General features: G+C 38.2%; 1 protein-coding gene across 12 annotated transcripts in view; it reads right to left on the bottom strand.

Annotated features, from left to right (window-relative positions):
- MAK (male germ cell associated kinase) overlaps positions 1–19386 on the bottom strand; it is a 65147-nt gene extending 45761 nt beyond the window's left edge. For 7 of the 12 annotated variants that reach the window (XR_010730408.1, XR_010730407.1, XM_066268492.1 and 4 more), the window contains exons 1-6: positions 18785–19133; positions 15486–15586; positions 14006–14060; positions 12795–12916; positions 8277–8356; positions 3845–3977 (exon numbers count right to left, since the gene is read on the bottom strand). Coding sequence is in view for 10 of the 12 variants with exons in the window: in XM_066268492.1 (XP_066124589.1) it covers positions 3845–3977; positions 8277–8356; positions 12795–12916; positions 14006–14060; positions 15486–15586; positions 18785–18961 (668 nt within the window). In the remaining 2 variants the exon portion in view is untranslated. The other 5 variants (XM_066268488.1, XM_066268487.1, XM_066268490.1 and 2 more) reach the window with 5 other exon arrangements.
- Positions 19387–20273: the final 887 nt, after the last annotated feature.

Consider the following 20273-nt stretch of genomic DNA (forward strand, 5'->3'; position numbering starts at 1 on the left):
AATACTATAAAGAACTGAATGCTAAAAAATTAGACAACCTAGGTGAACTGGACAAATTCCTTGAAACATATAATCTTCCAAAAATCGATCTGGAAGAATCAGAAAACCTAAACAGACTGATTTCAACAAATGAGATTGAAACAGTTATCAAAAAACTCCCAACAAACAAAAGTCCTGTGCCAGATGGCTTCACAAGCAAATTTTACCAAATATTCAAAAAAGAACTAACTCTTATCCTTCTCAAGTTATTTCAAAATATTCAAGAGGAAGAAAAACTTTCAAGCTCCTTTTATGAGGCAAGCATGATCCTCATTCCAAAACCAGGCAAAGACACTACACAGAAAGAAAACTACAGGCCAATATCCCTGATGAATTTAGATGCTAAAATTCTCAATGAAATATTAGCAAACTGGATCCAGCAATACATGAAAAAAATCATACATCATGATCAAGTGGAATTTATTCTGAGGAGGCAAGGCTGGTACAATATTTGCAAATCAATCAATGTGATTCATCACATAAATAAAAGGAAGGAGAAAAATCACACGATAATATCAATAGACACAGAAAGAGCATTTGATAAAATCCAGCACACATTTATGACCAAAACTCTCAGCAAAGTGGGAATACAGGGATCATACCTCAACATGATAAAGGTCATCTATGACAAACCCATAGCCAACATCATACTCAATGGACAAAAATTAAAAGCAATCCCTTTAAGATCAGGAAGAAGGCAGGGGTGCCCCCTTTCACCACTCTTATTCAACATAGTTCTTGAAGTCCTAGCCACAGCAATCAGACAAGAAGAAAAATAAAAAGCATCCAAATTGGAAAAGAAGAAGTAAAACTATCATTATTTGCTGACGATATCATACTGTACATCGAAAATCCTAAAGTCACAGTCAAAAAACTACTGGACCTGATAAAAGAATTCAGCAAGATGTCAGAATATAAAATTAATACACAGAAATCAGAGGTATTTTTATACACAAACAATGAACTGTCAGAAAGAGAAATTAAGGAAACAATCCCCTTCATTATAGCAACAAAAAAAAATAAAGTATGTAGGAGTAAATTTAACCAAGGAGGTTAAAGACTTGTACTCGGAAAATTATAAAACATTGATAAAAGAAACCAAGGAAGATACAAAGAAGTGGAAGCATATACCATGTTCATGGATAGGAAAAATAAACATCATTGAAATGTCTACATTACCCAAAGCAATCTATAAATTCAAAGCAATACTGATTAAAATACCAATGACATACTTCAAAGATATAGAACAAATATTCCAAAAATTTATATGGAACCAAAAAAGAACATGAATAGCCTCAACAATCTTGAAAAAGAAGAATAAAGTGGGTGATATCACACTTCCTGATATCAAGTTATACTACCAGGCCATTGTACTCTAAACAGCTTGGTACTGGCATAAGAACAGGCATGCAGATCAATGTAAGAAGATACAATGGAGTAAAGACAGTCTCTTTAACAAATGGTGCTGGGAAAACTGGACAAGTACTTGCAAAAAAAATACAACTAGACCATCAACTTACACCATACACAAAAATATATTCAAAATGGATAAAAGAATTAAATATAAGTCATAAAACCATAATTATCTTGGAAGAAAACATAGGCAGTAAGCTCTCCGACATCTCTCGCAGCAATATATTTGCTGATTTATCTCCATGGGCAAGTTAAATAAGGGACAGGATGAACAAATGGGACTATATCAAACTAAAAAGCTTTTGCACAGCTAAAGACAATATGAATAGAATAAAAAGAGAAACCACACAATGGGAGAACATAATCACCAATACGTCTGATAAGGGGTTAATAACCAAAATTTATAAAGAACTTGTAAAACTCAACACCAGGAAGATAAACAATCCAATCAAAAATGGGCAAAAGCAATGAACAGACACTTCTCCAAAGAGGACATACAGATGGCCAATAGACAGATGAAAAGATGTTCAACATCACTAATCATGAGAGAAATGCAAATTAAAACCACAATGAGATACCATCTCACATCAGTCAGAATGGCACTCATTAACAAAGCAACACATAATAAGTGCTGGTGAGGATGTGGAGAAAGGGGAACCCTCCTGCACTGCTGGTGGGAATGCAGACTGGTGCAGTCACTGTGGAAAACAGTATGGAGATTACTCAAAAAATTAAAAATGGATCTGCCTTTTGACCCACTTATTTCACTTTTAGGAATATATCCTAAGAATACCAAATCACTGATTCAAAAGAAGAAATGCACCTCCATATTTGTGGCAGCATTGTTTACAATAGCCAAGATCTGGAAACAGCCCAAGTGTCCTTCAGGGGACGAGTGGATTAAAAAGCTGTGGTACATATATACTATGGAATACTATGCAGTCGTGATAAAGAAGGAAATCTTACCTTTTGCAACAACATGAATGGACCTGGACTATTATTCTAAGTGAAATAAGCCAGGCAGAGAAAGAAAAATATCATATGACCTCACTCATTTGAGGAATCCAATAACAATATGAACTGAGGAACAGAATAGAGACAGAGGTGGAATCAAAGGGACCAGAGGGAAAGCGGTCAGAGAAAAAGGGGATGAGAGGATGGGATCAGAGAAAAGAAAGAGATTAGTGAAATTATATACACATAACACAGTGTTATAGAGAGCAGGACAGCAAATCCTGGAGGGAAGGGTGGGAGGCTTTGGGAGGTAGGGGCAAAGTGGGTATCAAGGGGAACATGGCGGTGGGGTGGGGGGAAATATATTCAAATATATTCGGCGGGACACTTGAATCTATGTAAACACAATAAACTAAAATCAATTAAAAAAATTTTTTTGAGCACATCCTATTTCCCAGGCACTGTGCTAGGGCAGGGGAATATACTGATAAATAAGACGGATGCTCTCCCTAGGTATATGTCCCACCCAAGCTTTGAATTCATCAGGAAAAATATCATAATCATCAAATCAAATAGCTGCATGGAACCCAGGGCTTAGTTAGTTGAAGCTTTTACACAAATAAGGAAACTGAGGCCCAAAATGTCATATAAGTGAAACCGGCTATGTTGTTGGCCTCTCTGTTTTTGCAAGTATTTATAGGTTCTTTTTAAATTCTCAGATTGTATGCCATTAATTCATTTCAAAAATACTCTTTATAGATTTTCAATATTCCTAAGAATTTCTGGAAATAAAACAGAAAATCAAGTGAAAATAAACCCCCCCACCATGTTATCTGCATCGCAGAAAGTTCCTCTCCTGCACTCTTCCAGTCACTACTACCCCTCACCCTTCATAACTGCTACCCTGGCTTTTAACAGCATAGATTATTGTCTTATGCAGGTATAGGTTTTTCATTTTCATTGCTGTAAAGCAGCATTTTGTTTCGTGAACATATCATGCCACACTGGTTATGGACATTTGGGTAGTTTCCAGTTTGGGACTATTATATGTTTTCTGATGAATACATGTTATGTCTTTCTGTTAGAAATTCATATTTGTAACTTGTTTGTGTATTGGTTGTTGCTACAAGTAGCATGCAGCAGTTTTTTTTCTGTTTAGTTCACTTCTGTGTTCCCAGTGCCTAAGAAAATATCTGGCACATAGTAGGTGTTCAATAAATATTTGTTAAATAAATGAAGGATTGAAGTTAAAAACCTTTTTCTTTTTCTTATTTCATAAATTAGTCTGAACCAACCCTTTTCCTCCAAAGAATACAAAGTCATTTCTATGCTTTCTTTTTAATACTCTACATGGAACCTCCAGAATAATATGTAACAGTTTATTGGAGGAAAACTTCATCAGACATATGCCTCTGAAGAGTTGCATAAAACTACTCACCATCGTGTAGCTACATAATCAGTGTACGGTGGCTGTGACCTTAATTCTCTTGCAAGTCCAAAATCAGCAATTTTCACAAGTTCTGGACCCATACAAAGCAAGTTTTCTGGTTTCATATCCCTATGAAAAAAACCTGGTGATACAGAGAAGAAAAAGAATAAATTATCATGTTTAAACATATTTGACTTATACACAAAATAGAACTAAGCCTCTCTGTTATAACTATGTGAATTTAGGAAAAAAAAAATAAACCACTTTTATTGCCTAAAAATTGATAGAAGATAGACTGCTTTCAAAATAATTTTTATTTATTTATTTTTTAATTCAGTGAGAGGAGGGGAGGCAGTGAGACAGATTCCTGCATGTGTCCCAGTGGGGATCCACCTGGCAAGCCCAGTAGGGGGGCGATGCTGTGCCCAACTGAGCATTGCTCTGTTGCTCAGCAACTGAGCTCTTCTTAGAGCCTAAGGTAGAGGCCATGGAGTCATCCTCAGTGCCATGGGACCATCTCGCTTCAATTGAGCCATGGCTACAGAAGGAGGAAAGAGAGAGAGGGAGAGAGAGAGAGAGAGAGAGAGAAGTGAGAGGGGGAGGGGTGGAGAAGCAGGTGGGCACTTTTCCTGTGTGCCCTGACCAGTAATAGAACCCAAGACATCCACCTGCCAGGTTGATGCTCTACCACTGAGTCAACCAGTTAGAGCCTGCTTTCAAAATAATTTGGCAAGAAAGTTCACATAGCATATGTGGACATTAAAAATAACATGCATTTCTATTTGTGAATCTAATAATTTCAGGCACTGGGCTAGATATTGCCATATTACGATAATCTCCGTTAATTTACAAAACTATTTTAAGAAGATATTATGATCAGGCCCAGAGAGAAGTAGCCTAATTAAAGCTGGATGAGGGCTAATTAGGGTATGTCAACACAGCTATCACATTTAAAACAAGATTACCTGAGTATAAGCACTTATTTGAAAAGTCTATTAAACAAAAATGGAGCTCCATACATTTTAACTAATTTCTTCATTTAAAATTATGTTAACAGCTCAGTTCTCCCCTGGTAGCTGCTTAATTGAAAAATTCAATAAGTATAATGCTTATTTACCAATCAATATGTAAAATAAGTGGTTAGTTATGGAAACTACAAGGCAGTCCAATGAAGATGAGGCAGAAAACCCAGGAGGAAGAAAACCATGAAAGCTGTCCTTGCAGACTCCTATGTGAGATCTAAAGCACACTGCTGGTGCACAGATGGCTCATATTCCAACTGACCTGCAGGGTGGAAATAAAGACCAACCCTGGCCATCAGTTGCAGTGACCATCGTGAGAGGGTTTTCATGTAGCTCTGGGCTATGAAGACTGTCTAAGCCTAAACTCTCTTAATTCCTTCAGAGCCAATGTGGGCCCCACACTTGTGACATCTACAACAGTTCTGAACTTAGTTTATTTGGTACTTCTTATTCTTCTTCAAAATAGCTCTTAGGATCCATTTCCAACACCTTCCAAGAGAAATACATTGCACTTTTATATATAAACACAGGAATGGGAACATGTGTGATGATAAAATGACATTAATCCACAAAATCTTAGAATTTTTGTCCAGTTGAGATTTTCTCCATCCTCACTAATATAAATATATTGGGAGATTGGACCTATTTTAACTAATATATATATATATATATATTTTTTTTTTCTTATTTTTGTGGGGTTTTTTTGTATTTTTTCTGAAGTGAGAAGAAGTAGGGAGGCAGAGAAACTCCCACATGTGCCTGACCGGGATCTACCCGGCATGCCCACCAGGGGGTGATGCCCTGCCCATCTGGGGCATTGCTCCATTGCAACCAGAGCCATTCTAGCACCTGAGATGGAGGCCATGGAGCCGTCCTCAGCACCTGGGCCGACTTTGCTCCAATGGAACCTTGGCTGTAGGAGGGGAAGAGAGAGATAGAAAGGAGAGGGGGAAGGGTGAAGAAGCAGATGGATGCTTCTTCTGTGTGCCCTGGCTGGGAATCAAACCCAGGACTTCCACACACTGGGCCGATGCTCTACTACTGAGCCAACCTGCCAGGGCTTAACTAAAATATTAGTTTAGTTTTTTGATAGTTATTTTTAAAATGTTTCCTCAAAATATTACATTGGGGATGCTTATCAATTACAGCAAAAATAAACTTTTGTTAAGATGTGTATTGTTCTTAGTGTCTGGTTTCCCAAATCATTGAGTAGTCAATTATGTATCTCACATAGATTATCTATGTTATTTATTTTCAGCAGAAAATTTTAAATCCCATGCTAACTTCCTTCAATTCTTTGTGCTCTGAGGTTGCTGATAGTTGATATATATCTAAGGAAATGGAAACAATTTTATTACTAGCCTGAAAATTATCAATAAAACACAAAGCTCTTCCCAAAAATCAAATAATTCATAAGGATTTTGATTTTCCACATCACACTTACTTTATTAGCATAAAGTAACTCAGGCAAATATCAAGGGTTACCATGCTGACCAAAATTTCAATGACATGACATATTCACCCAGTTCTATATTTTGGGCTGAAGGTCAGGAATCTATCATGAACAATTAAAATAGCATACATTTTTTATTTTCATGGAATTAATAAAGGACTTTTACCAATGGATGATAGTATGTTACCATGGTTTTAGACTTTTAAAAACCTTAATAGTTTATGTGATAAAAAACTGGCAATTCAGTTTTGTCTTAAAATGCTTCTATGGAATTCTGGATAGCATTGTTAGAAATAAATTATTTCCTGCAGCAGTTACAGGAGAAAAGAAAATATAAAATATGGGATGAAGCATGAAAGGAGACTAATGATGTGTTTTGAATGCCTATGTTCAGAATTCAGCAATGGTATAATAGAAATTTTTCTAATGTTTTAAAATTGACCTTAGAGAGAAAGAGGGATAGAGATGGAGAGGGAGGGAGAGAGGGAGAGGGAGAGGGAGAGGGAGAGGGAGAGGGAGAGGGAGAGGGAGAGGGAGAGGGAGAGGTAGAAGGGAGGCAGAGGGAGGGAGAAGGGAGGGAGGGAGGGAGGGAGGGAGGGAAGGAGGGAGGGAGAAAGATGGAGGGAGAAAGTGAAACACCAATTTGCTGTTCCACTGATTTATGCATTCATTTGTTGATTCTTTTTATTTATTCATTTTAGAGAGGAGAAAGAGAGAGAGAGTGAGAGAGAATAGAGAGAAAGGGGAAGAAGCAGGAAGCATCAACTCCCATATGTGCCTTGAACAGGCAAGCCCAGGGTTTTGAACCAGCGACCTCAGCATTCCAGGTTGACGCTTTATCCACTGCGCCACCACAGGTCAGGCCATTTGTTGATTCTTGTATGTGCTTTGACTGGGGATTCAACACACAACACCTTGGCGTATCTGGATGATGTTCCAATCAAGTGAGCTACCTAGGCAGGGATGAAATATTTCTAATTTAGCATCTAAACATCTACTGATGCTAGAAAAATATTTGCTAAAAATATTTTATAATAATAATACTAACTTTTTGGACTAATTATTTTGGTTTGATAGACATGCAAAAAACTAAATTAAGATTACATAAGAAATCAATAAAAGTATGAACAATCCCTTGCTTTAATTTCACTCAGAGAATAAAAACGACCAGGCGGTGGCGCTGTGGATAAAACATCAGACTGGGACACGGAGGACCCAGGTTCGAAACTCCAGGTCATTGGCTTGAGCGTGGGCTCATCTGGTTTGAGCAAAGCTCACCAGCTTGGACCCAAGGTCGCGGGCTTGAGTAAGGGGTTTAGCCCCCCCAGCCAAGGTACATATGAGAAAGCAATCAATAAACAACTAAGGTGCTGCAATGAAGAATTGATGCTCCTCTCATCTCTCTCCCTTCCTGTCTATCCCTATCTGTCCCTCTCTCTCTCTCTCTCTGTCACAAAACAACAATAACAACAAAAGCTAAATATAAATACCAAAGGAAACTATAAAATATCACAGCACGAGTGACTTAAACTACTTAAATATTAATAATTGGTCTTGGAAAAAAAAATAATTGGTCTTGGTACATCAAAGCATTCCCATCTTTTCCAAAACAGGGATCTTATACTTTTTCATATTCATATTAAAAAATATTATTTTTTTCATTTCCATGGTAAAATTAGGGGGAATGAGGTTGCAGGATGGGTTTATGATATCTGAGACTAAAGGCTGATGGTGATCAAACTGTAAAAAAAATATGTTGTAGAGAAAGACAGAGATTATAGAAATTTTATTTTATATAGAATGATAAAAGTTCCAAATTTTTAAACAAAAATATCAGTGTGTAGGCACATACTCCAAACTTGTAGTTATCCAAACACCACATTACTTAACATTTTATATACAATTCTTGTACATAATCTTGACAATAATCAAAAGATGCAGGAAAATGAACTTAGAAGAAACTTACCATGTTTATGAATAAATGCCAACCCTTGCAATATTTGATACATAATATTTCTGATGACTGACTCAGGGAACAACTTGTTTCTGTTAAGAAATGGACAGTCATGTAACTCTGCTAACCAACCAACCAAACAAATAAGAAGGATCTCATAATAAAAAAAAAGAAAGAAAAAACAAATAAGAATGATCTTCCTCCCGTGGAGCCCCTGTTGGCCTTATGATACTAAAGTTATGATTTATAGTTTCATAGTGTTAAAGGCTGTAAAGTGAAAATTAGTCCTGGCCAGTTATTAGCTCAATGGTAGAGCATCGGCCTGGCATGTGGAAGTCCGGGTTTGATTACTGGTCAGGGCACACAGGAGAGGTGCCCATCTGCTTGTCCACCCCTCCCTCTCTCGCTTCTATCTCTCTTTCTCTTTCTCTCTCCCTCCTGTAGCCATGACTCAATTAGAGCAAGTTGGCCTCAGGTGCTGAGGATGGCTCCAGGGCCTCTGCCTCAGGCACTAAGGGTCAAAGAAAAATTAATTTTGGGTCAAAGAATTAATAGACTAAACTAAGGTTGCTGAGCAATGGAGCAATGCTCAGATGGGCAGAGCATCACCCTCTAGTGCAGCGGTTCTCAACCTGCGGGTCGCGACCCCGGCAGGGTCGCCTAAAGCCATCGGAAAATACATAATGCATATCAGGTATTTACATTCCGAATCATAACTGTAGCAAAATTACAGTTATGAAGTAGCCACCAAAATTACTTTTTGGTTTGGGGTCACCACAACATGAGGAACTGTACTGCGGGGTCACGGCATTAGAAAGGTTGGGAACCACTGCTCTAGTGGGCTTGCCAGATGGATCCTAGTCGGGCACATGTGGGAGTCTGTCTCTGCTTCCTCTCCTTTCACTGAATAAAAAAAGTAAAAAATTTAAAAAAGTGAAAATTAAAATTGATTTTGTTTTGCTGGGAGGTAAAAACTCAAATAGCTATATTCTAAACTGTCTCAAGAGGAAGAAAGTAATTTGGAAAACTATTAATTATCAGATAAGTGAAGTGTGCAAATGTATATACTATGTATGGGGACTTTAAAAGTTTTAAGGGCATAACTGCTTCAGTTCTACCTACAGTGTACATTGGGTACTGCTAAATTAAAATATAACAAGAGCCATAAATGAGAACCACTTACATGTTTAACAATATACCATATTTCCCCATGTATAAGATGCATCTTCATTTGGGGGCCCGAAATTTGGAAAATGTATTACATAGTTATTGAACTCAAGTTTTATTCATCATAAAATTCATACAACTCCTCATCACTGTCAAAACTCCCATCCATTAGCTTGTCCTCATCTGTGTCTGATGAGAAATCACTGTCTTCAACAATGAGCGTAAAAACAAGCGCAAAAAAGTGGGAAATGCAAGTAAAAAAATCTACAACTACTGTGTAAGATGCACCCAGTTTTTAGACCCCAAATATTTGGAAAATGGTTTGTCTTATACATGGGGAAATATGGGTATTTAACCTAATAATTACCAAATATTTTAATGTGCAATCAATATAAGAAATTAATGAATTTACATTTGTTTTTCTAACAATTCTCCAAAATCTGATGTGTAATTTATTTTACATTTATACCTCAATCCAGACTAGCTACGCTTTAAAATAGCCACATGTGACTAGCAGCTGCTGCACTGGACAGTGCAGCCATCTATGCTATTACACAGGCCTAAAGCAAAATCCAAATAAGGACTAAATTAGGGTTGACAAATACTGATTAATAGCATGACACAAATTAACGTGACCAACATTAATTCTTTGCCCCAAAATTAATTTGTCTTTAACCCTGAAGCCATGCTATGTTTTAGAAGTAATCATTTTAAGCTTTTCAACGTTATCGCAATTTCAACATTTTCTAACATCTTTAGTTTAGCATGATTGATTGGATTAATTTAGAGTGTTCAAGTGTGAGCATATGAGAAAAGGTCTATTTTTTAACATACTGTTAACTATATATATATATTTTATCAGATGAAAGTATATTTCATGTATTAATATGTACTTAATTTTTTCTTCAACAATTACATTTCAATATATCATGCATATGTTCATCATTTCATACATTTTAAACAGTATAAATTATTAGAGGTAAAAAAGTTAAGATTACACCTGACCAGGTGGTGGCGCAGTGGAAAGAGTGTTGAACTGGAACCTAGAGGACCCAGGTTCAAAGCCCCAAGTTCGCCAGGTTGAGTGGGGGCTCATCTAGTTTGAGCAAGGCTCACCAGGTTGGACCCAGGGGCACTGGCTTGAGCAAGGGGTCACTTGGTCTACTGTAGCTCCCCCCCACCCCCCGTCAAAGCACATATGAGAGAGCAATCAATGAACAACTAAGGTGTCACAACTACACAACTAAGAATTGATGCTTCTCATCTCTCTCCCTTCCTGTCTGTCTCTATCTGTTCCTTTCTCTGTCTGTCTCTCTCTCTCTCTCTCACACACACACACACACAAGTTTAGATTACCTATTATAACCTTATTTAAGAAACTATTTTGATTTTTCAGTATCCTAATCTAATCCTAATCTATTTGCATGTGTAACTTTTTTTTGTGGCAGAGACAGGGAGAGTCAGAGAGAGGGACAGATAAGGATAGACAGACAGGAAGGGAGAGAGATGAGAAACATCAATTCTTCGTTGTGGTTCCTTAGTTGTTCATTGATTGATTTCTCATATGTGCCTTGACCGTCGGGGGGGGTGGGTTACAGCAGCCCAAGGGACCTTGGGCTCAAGCTGGTGAGCCTTGCTCAAACCAGATGAGCCCTCACTCAAGCTGGCGACCTCGGGGTCTCAAACCTGGGTCCTCTACATCCCAGTCCGACGCTCTATCCACTGCGCCACCGCCTGGTCAGGTGTAACTTTTATATTAGGTATCAATGTTTTATAAATACAATTTTGCTTTGTTTTTTATCTACTTCTAAGCATTTTCTTAATCTTTGTAATTACCAACTTTAATGGTTACAAAGTAATTGTATCAATATTTGTACTATAATTACCAACCTATTCTCCCAATTATAGTTATTTCTTTAAAAATAGTGTGGAGCTAAGTGAAGCTTGGTATAGTTATTTAACAGAACATACTATGGTAATTATAAAGATCATTTATCAGCATTAAAGAATACCTGTAGGTAAATAAATCAAATAAAATAATGTATCTCCACTAAAATTACAATCATGCAGAAAGCACACATGCCTGTACAGAACACTAGACAGAACTCTAGAAAATAAATACTGATTTTGGAGACACAAATCTTCTTTACTTTTATTTTAACTACTAATAATGTTATAATGATATCAGCCTGGAACATCACAGGTATTCAATAAGTATTTTTTTGAAAGAAGGAAAAATATGATTTAAGAAAAACTGACTCGCCCTGGCCGGTTGGCTCAGCGGTAGAGCGTCGGCCTAGCGTGCGGAGGACCCGGGTTCGATTCCCGGCCAGGGCACACAGGAGAAGCGCCCATTTGCTTCTCCACCCCTCCGCCGCACTTTCCTCTCTGTCTCTCTCTTCCCCTCCCGCTCCATTGGAGCAAAGATGGCCTCTGCCTCAGGCGCTAGAGTGGCTCTGGTCGCAACATGGCGACGCCCAGGATGGGCAGAGCATCGCCCCCTGGTGGGCAGAGCTTCGCCCCTGGTGGGCGTGCCGGGTGGATCCCAGTCGGGCGCATGTGGGAGTCTGTCTGACTGTCTCTCCCTGTTTCCAGCTTCAGAAAAATGAAAAAAAAAAAAAAAGAAAAGAAAAATTGACTCGATATCCTAAGGTCTTGAGTATGTGTGTGTATGAAAAACTACAGTGAGAAATAAACATCATTCTACAGGAAAATTTATTTCTAAAGTATTTGAAGATCTTTTATTCAACTCTGGTTTTAAAAGCAAGCAAAATTTTGGACATTAATCTCCCAGATGTGACCTGTAGCTACCTATAAGATATCCTCCCCAAGCTCATGGCAGATGACTGAAGCTCTCCCTCTTTAGATTCTGTTCACAGGTTTAGAAATTAAAATGAGAACTTCCTTGGCTGAGTAACACACGGTGTTCATCACTCATTTAAACATTCTAGCTGAAGAGTTTACTAGGTCCTGTTTAGAAAGCTCCTCCACTCTTTCACTAACCTTTCACAAGGTGCTTGGGAGAGCAATGAAGATAACTTTCTTAATTTTTCCCAAGAACAGCTTTATTACTGAGTATTAAATGATAAATAGGCTTTTTTTTTTCAAAAATATAGATAGTATGTGAATTTATATGAAATATTTGACTTCTAAAAGATTTCAGCAGAAAAACGGTGACTATGTGACAGCTAGTTCTTCAATGTTAGATATTATCCTCTGATGAAGATACAACTAATTAATTTAAATCCACCTCTTAAAGAGATAAATCTGTATGTTGTAAAGTGTGAAGTATTGAAGGGATCCAAGGAACCCATGGAGGACATAATAGGGGGAAAAGATAATTTTCTTATAATATAGACATACCTGTCTTTCATTAATTGATAGAGGTTTTCTTTCATATATTCAAATACAAAATAAAGATGGTCATTTTCTCTGATAACTTCTTTCAGTTTAATCACGTTGGCATGGTTAAGTTTCTTCAGAGACTGCAGCACAGCAAAAAGCATTAAAATTCCTACAGCCAAGTTACAGAAGCTGGAACAATCTCATCAATGCTAGTAGGATAATTATCTTAAGTAATATTCCAACCAGTGAATGCATAAATAGGTGGAACAACAAAATGATGTTTCTCTCTTTCTCTCTCTAAAATCAATAAAAAATTTAAGAAATAAAGAAATATTCCATTTCTTCTGAATTCATTAATGAATTAGGTTTTAATATCTATAATGTTTACAAGTCTAAAAATATCACTGACCACCACCAGCCTGACCAGGCAGTGGCACAGTGGACAGAGAGTAGGCCTGGGTGCTGACGACTCAGGTTTGAAACCCTGGTGAGTGTTGGCTCATCAGCTTGAGCACAGGGTCGCCAGCTTGAGCATAGGATCAGAGACAGACCCCATCCATGGCTGCTATCATGAGCCCAAAGGTCGCTGGCTTGAGCAAGGGGTCACTGGTTCAGCTGGAGCCCCCTGGTCAAGGCACGTATGAGAAAGTAATCAATAAACAACTAAGGTGCTGCAACTATGAGTAGATGCTTCTCATCTTTCTTCCTTCCTGTCTTTTTGTCCCTGTCTGTTCTTCTCTCCCTCAAAACAACAACAACAAAAAAAAACCTTAGAACACCTAAAGTAAGCATTAAATTGAATGTAAGTACAAAAATAAACCAAGTTAATAATAGCTACTTTTTCTCTTGCTCTATTAAACAGGTCTAACTTTTTGATTTAATCATGTAAAATTCCATGCAAAGGTCTCCAACAATTTATCCACATCATACAGCATAAAATAGAAAGCAATGGTATGCAGTAACTTAAAAACGTTGTCTTTCCTGTAATAACATAAATTAAAATTCTCTTTTAAAAGAAGTGTATTTTCAAATATGAGGGTATAGTTTTTCCTGTTCTCTACTGACATTAGAATGAGAAATTACTTTAGGAAGATAAAGGCAAAAGTAAGAAATATAATTTATCTTAGTACTGGTTCCTACAGAGAAAAGAATAATCTCCTTAGCCACCATCCTCAGCAATGAGATGGGCATGAGGCCTTCTCCAGTTCTCGTTGTCTCCAGGATTTTACCTTAACTTCTCTCAAGTTCATACATTCATCCCAAGAATAGAACTTTCTCTTCATCCTAAAATTAAAAAAATATAAGTTTCATGTACAGGGACTGAGGATTTGAATACATAAATTACACCATTGGCTTTCTTACCCTGTTATTAGTTCACTTTGGGCAAGCTATGATATCTCTCTTTCCACCCCCTAAAAGCAAATCACCTCCCTTCTATATATGTATCTCAAGGCTATCATTAATTTTCCTTTCTGGATGAATTCTTACATTTCTCTAATCAGTTTTACTGTGCTTTTCTATAAGGGCTCCTTCCAAAAGTCCCCTCTTTCTAGAATTTAAAAGATATAGATGAAATACTATAATTAGGTGGAGTGAAGAAAGATTAGAAATTTTAGTAGCAAATTTTGTAAAATGTTTCATCTGACAACTTGTATATCATTACCTTATGGGCTGTTTAAACAAGAGACAATAATTTAAATGAGCAATAATTCAGAAGTATCCAAACTAAAAATAGCTTTCTTCAATTTTGTTCTTGACTCCCCCCCACTTCCATGCTAATATTGGTTATCATTACAGATAAATATATAGAAAGTGAATTTAGGGTAAAAAATTAATTCCACTATATATACCATAGATAGAGATTAAATTATTTATATGAATGGATTTTTAGTCACCATACAAAATGGGAGACAAGAAAAAACAGAATTCACATAAAAAAAAATCTTTCTTCAGGTATATAAATTACAAAGCTGGATTATGAAAAATAAAAACACTATATGCCCTACTGCTTTCATTAAGTAGTATAATTTCCTATTGAGATGTTCTAGAAGAAGAGCCTCAGGAAGCTTAGAGTATCCTTATTTATTAAACTAATACCTATAGGAATTATTCTGAGCCTCTACAAAAGTGTAATGCACAGAGATAGGGAAATAAAGAAAGGCAGCGTAAAGAATTAGCAACACATCATGGTAGTCAAGAATGTAGCCGAGAACTGCACTGCCTGGATTCAAATCCTCACTCCGCAGCTCACTGATTTTATATGACCTTGGACAAATTACTTAATGACCTCTTTGTGTCTAACATTCTGTAGCAACAAAAAAGAAACACTATAAGAAAAGCTTATTGTTAGCCCTGGCCGGTTAGCTCAGCTTGAATGAGCATTATCCTACTTGTCAATACGCCAAGGTTTTGGGTTAGATCTCAGGTAAGGGCACATATAAGAATCAACCAATGAGTACATAAATAAGTGGAACAACAAATCACTGTTTCTCTCTCTCTCCCTCCCCCTTCTCCAAAATCAATAAAATTTAAAAAGATTATTGGAAACTGCTTAGTTCAGTACTCAATAAATACTAGATATATCAAAATTTATGATCATCTATAATAAGGCATGAAAGGCATCACTACTTGTATGTATTCTGAGGCAAACAAAAGAAAAGAATCAATGATCAACATCAAAGGTAAACTTTGCAGTGCTGTATATGGTACCTTTTGATGGCCACCAGCTCCCCAGATTCATTGCTCTTGCCCATCAGCACACTCCCATAGGTGCCATCCCCCAATTGTCGCATGGTTGTGTACCGGTTCATCTTGGAAAAATAATGCAGGAGAAGCTGTTGATTGCAATGGCTTCCTTGTTGAATATAAATTTAAATGCTTATTTATTTATTTATTGCTGTTAAGACTGTTATGGCTACACTGGTGACAGGTTTGCCATCATTAAACATAGGTTCTTCTCCAAGATTAGTAGGTTCATGAGTTACAGCAATAAGGAATCTGGTAAGGAAACAGTCCACCCATTCTTATAAACACCCTATAAAAAGTAATTAAAGGAATTTTCACTAAAGAATCTCTCTGAAATATTTGCTGGTAATCTATAGCACAGGGAAACTTTATAAATGATATAAATACTGCCTGACCAGGCGGTGGCGCAGTGGATAGAGCGTCAGACTGGGATGCGGAAGACCCAGGTTCGAGACCCCGAGGTCGCCAGCTTGAGCGTGGGCTCATCTGGTTTGAGCAAAAATTCACCAGCTTGGACCCAAGGTCGCTGGCTCCAGCAAGGGGTTGCTTGGTCTGCTGAAGGCCCGCGGTCAAGGCACATATGAGAAAGCAATCAATGAACAACTAAGGTGTCGCAATGCGCAACGAAAAAACTAATGATTGATGCTTCTCATCTCTCCGTTCCTGTCTGTCTGTCCCTGTCTATCCCTCACTCTGACTCTCTCTCTGTCTCTGTAAAAAAATAAAATAAAATAAGATATAAATACCAATGTGTACACATTTGTCAGTAAGTCCTTTGTGGTTTTTTTGGAATGAAATTCATATATAACAGATTGATAATACTCATTTGATGAATGCTTTATTTACATGGTACTGTGTTATTTATCCCATGAATGTTTAATAAATACTGGCTTAATAGTATGTGTGATTCCTTTTTTACTGAATATAATCTGTATTATTCCACACAAGACCTTGGAAAATCAGACATCTACCTATATTATATCAATTCTGCATCCTATTTAATTTGGCCCAGAATCCCTACATGAAACTTCTAGGCCAGATCTGTTTAAAATCCAGGACTTTCCATATTTTAGGAAAGTAATATGGTCCATATACCATGTGTTATGTAATGCTGCCCATTAGTCTCTTAATGTAGCTACAAAAAAAATGTATGAAAAGTATGCTAAGTAAAATAATTGGCCTGACCTGTGGTGGCGCAGTGGATAAAGCATCAACCTGGAATGCTGAGGTTGCCGGTTCAATACCCTGCACTTGCCTGGTCTAAGACACATATGGGAGTTGATGCTTCCTGCTCCTCCCCCCTCTCCCCCCTCCTCTCTCTCATTCTCTCTCTCCTCTTAAAATGAATTTAAAAAAATTAAAAATAAAATAAAATAAGTAAAGACTATGAATGGCCTGGCATCATTCAGGTCATATTTTGTTGTTGCAAATGAGTTTGTACAGATTTTTAGAATTTCTTCTTTCAGCCCTGGCTGGGTAGCTTGGTTGGAGCATCCTCCTCATAGGCCAAACTCAGGGCACAAATAAGAATCAATCAATGAATGCATAAATAAGTACAACAACAAATTGATGTTTCTCTAGCTCTCTTCCATCCTCTAATAAAATTTAAAATAACTTGAATCCTTCAGAGCTTTGTAGATTTCAAAACTACAAATAAGCGATTGTGGATCTGTATATATTTGAAGGGTACAGGTTTCAATAGGTTCTGAATGTATTACTATGATTATGGGAGAACAAAGCACTAGCCTTAGTTAGTGTCTACTTCATTACATTTGTTTCCTCCCATTGTTCTTAGTTCCACATTTCAAAGGAACTATTTCTCAATTCATACCTATTTTTCATCCTTATGTTGCTCTTAAAAAATCTCTATTCTTTTGTTACAAGGCTTTATGCTTAGTTGCAGAATGTTTGGAAAGGCCTCTTTTGAGTCATATTATTTACAAAATAAATATAGCTCTCCAGGGTGAGAGGTTAACCACTTCAGCTGACCCTTTACAACGGCCTGATGTGAAGAGACATAAATATAAAGGTTTTCTTTTTTTCCCATGTACCTACTCACAGAAACAACTACTTTTCTCAGTAGTCAAAAACAGTATATGTAACTTAAGAAACATACACTATTTCTGGGTTCCCAGTTCACACACAGTATTTCCCTACAAGTTATGTATATTCTTCTCTGTTGACCAATAGAAAGCTAATTCTGCAAAATAGGAATATATTAACATGAGTTCTTACGTACATGAATATTTCCATATATACTATATATTTTTCCACATATATATGCAACTAGGCAAAACACAAGTGAGTACATGTAATATGACTAAGACCCTCAATTTAACAGAACTGTTAGAACTTGGAATTTTCTACAATACAATCAAGCTACAATATTTACTTACTTTTCTATGAGTCAAACAAACCTTATATTGATTTCTTTTTAAAAAAAGACATAAATTTAGAGGCTTAATTATAGACACATTAAAAAATACCCATATAATTTCTCTCCCATTCTAGTTTTCATATTTTTATCTAAATGCACAATTACTGTAAACTTAAGCTTTATTCTTAACAGCTTCTGCCAGTTAAGTAGGGATTTAGATAGGATTCAAGACGATTAACTTGGAGGGCAAAGAGAGGGTAAAACTTGTGTCTGCGAGTCCCTGAACAGATGTCTTTCAAGGCTGGCATTAACGTTTGTTTTTTTCAAAAAGTAACATCTTAAAAATCATTAAGTTGTTTAAAAATCAAAACAGAGAAAACATTTCAAACTAAGCCATATATTTAAAGAAATTAAAAGGGGAGCTTTTACAATGGGAGAAGATTCCGTGTTAAAATATAAAAGCATTACTGTTTTGTGCTAATATTAACAAATAATTTCAAAGCTAAAAACCTCCATCGCAACGAAGATATCAAACATTCTGCCCAAAGACCAACATTGGCATTAAGCGGCCGCCCTCAGAGAAATCACCTCCCTACCCTGTCTCGCATTGGTAAACTAGGGAATGGAGCGATGAAGGAAGGCTAAAAAAAGTAACTTTTGTCTTCACCACTATTTTGTCTCAATGGGTTCTTTCTTTGTCTGATTAAAATAAATCCCATAACTTTGAATCTATAAGAATTCCGTTATTTATTAAAACAAATGCCTGCTCATTAAAAAAAATTATGTAAGCACAATTACCTAAATCTCTTTCCTTTTAGAATTGGGATTTCAGACCACTAAAACCCAGTTTTATCGCTCCCCTCCCCCACCTTCCGGCCCCTCTTACTTGCAGTAAATAGTTTGCGATAACCCGTGCTGATCCTTCCCCCGCAAACCTGGGCCCTTGAGAGAATCCTCCCCGCTGATTTCTATGAAGCAGTTCTGAATCCACTTCGGTCCCTTCCCGACACCGAGGCCGACCCGCCCGCCCCACACTCCTAAAAGTAGTTTCCCCCAGCCCCATCAGTAGAGGGAGGGACGGAGATACGAGTGTGGTTAGAGGCTCGGAACAGGGGTCCTCAGATTATGGGTGTCCCGCTGTCATCCTCCCAACCGAACCCAAGCCCCGCAGTCTAGGAGCGCAGGAAGGTGGTCCGGGGTGCCCCGGGAAGAACTTACAGCAGCAGGGGCTGGCCGACTCCGGCCGCCCGCCCCCACCCCGCCCCCGGTCTCCTCCCCCGCGCCCTCCACCTAACAGTGTCCAGGCCTCCTCTCTAGAGGTTGACCCTAGTAGGACTGGGTGCCGAGGGGACACGTCGGGTCGGTCTCGCACGACAGGTTCAGAATGGGTACCGCGGAGGATGGAGGCCCCCGCAGCCAGCTCGAGATTACCCTATCCTGCCGGCCGCTAGCTCCTTTACTCCGGGGTGAAGCTCCGCGTCTTGTGTATTTCATCTCCTAGGAAACGGCCGGGCGTTCCCGCTTCCGCGCAACCCTGAAGCTAGCACCCGCCTGCAGAGGGGCGTGGTCCAGGAAGCTAAGCTTCGCCCCACCCCACCACGCTCTGTCTCCTTGAGGGGCGGGGCTTCCGGGAGCACCTGGGCATCTATGGAGCCCATTGAGATTTCTACGGTTTAAATTTGGAATTTGAGAGAGTCTTGATTACCTTTTCACTTCTCTGTAGGAAGTCAGTTGATTTGCCCTTTATTTTGTTTGGTTTTGCTCTAATTCATTTTACCAAGTCTTGCTTGGTTCACTAAACCTGGTTCCCAGACTCAGGAAGGACAAGAGAAAGGTGTATGTTTGCCTTATGCATATACCACCTGGAAAAAAAAAAAACTCTCCTTTTTTTTTGTAATTTATTGTGTTGACATGGTTTCAAGTGCCCTGCTCAATATAACACCCTCTACGCACAGCATTATGCCCCTCCATGCCCCAAGTAAAGTCTCCCTCTTTTTTTATTTTACAGAGACAGAGAGTCAGAAAGAGGGACAGATAGGGACAGACAGGAACGGAGAGAGATGAGAAGCATCAGTCATCAGTTTTTCGTTGCAATACCTTAGTTGTTCACTGATTGCTTTCTTATATGTCCCTTGACGGCGGGCCTTCAGCAGACCGGGTAACCCCTTGCTTGAGCCAGTGACCTTGGGTCCAAGCTGGTTAGCTTTGCTCAAACCAGATAAGCCTGCACTCAAGCTGGCTGTCTCAAACCTGGGTCCTCCGCATTCCAGTCCAAAGCTCTATCCACTGTGCCACCACATGGTCAGGCGTAAAGTCTCTTTCTATCCCCATCCCCTGATGTGAGGGCGATCTGGCTGCGACATCTGTCACCCCAT

This window comes from Saccopteryx bilineata, chromosome 3, assembly GCF_036850765.1.
Source record: "Saccopteryx bilineata isolate mSacBil1 chromosome 3, mSacBil1_pri_phased_curated, whole genome shotgun sequence".
NCBI classification, from domain to species: Eukaryota; Metazoa; Chordata; class Mammalia; order Chiroptera; family Emballonuridae; genus Saccopteryx; species Saccopteryx bilineata.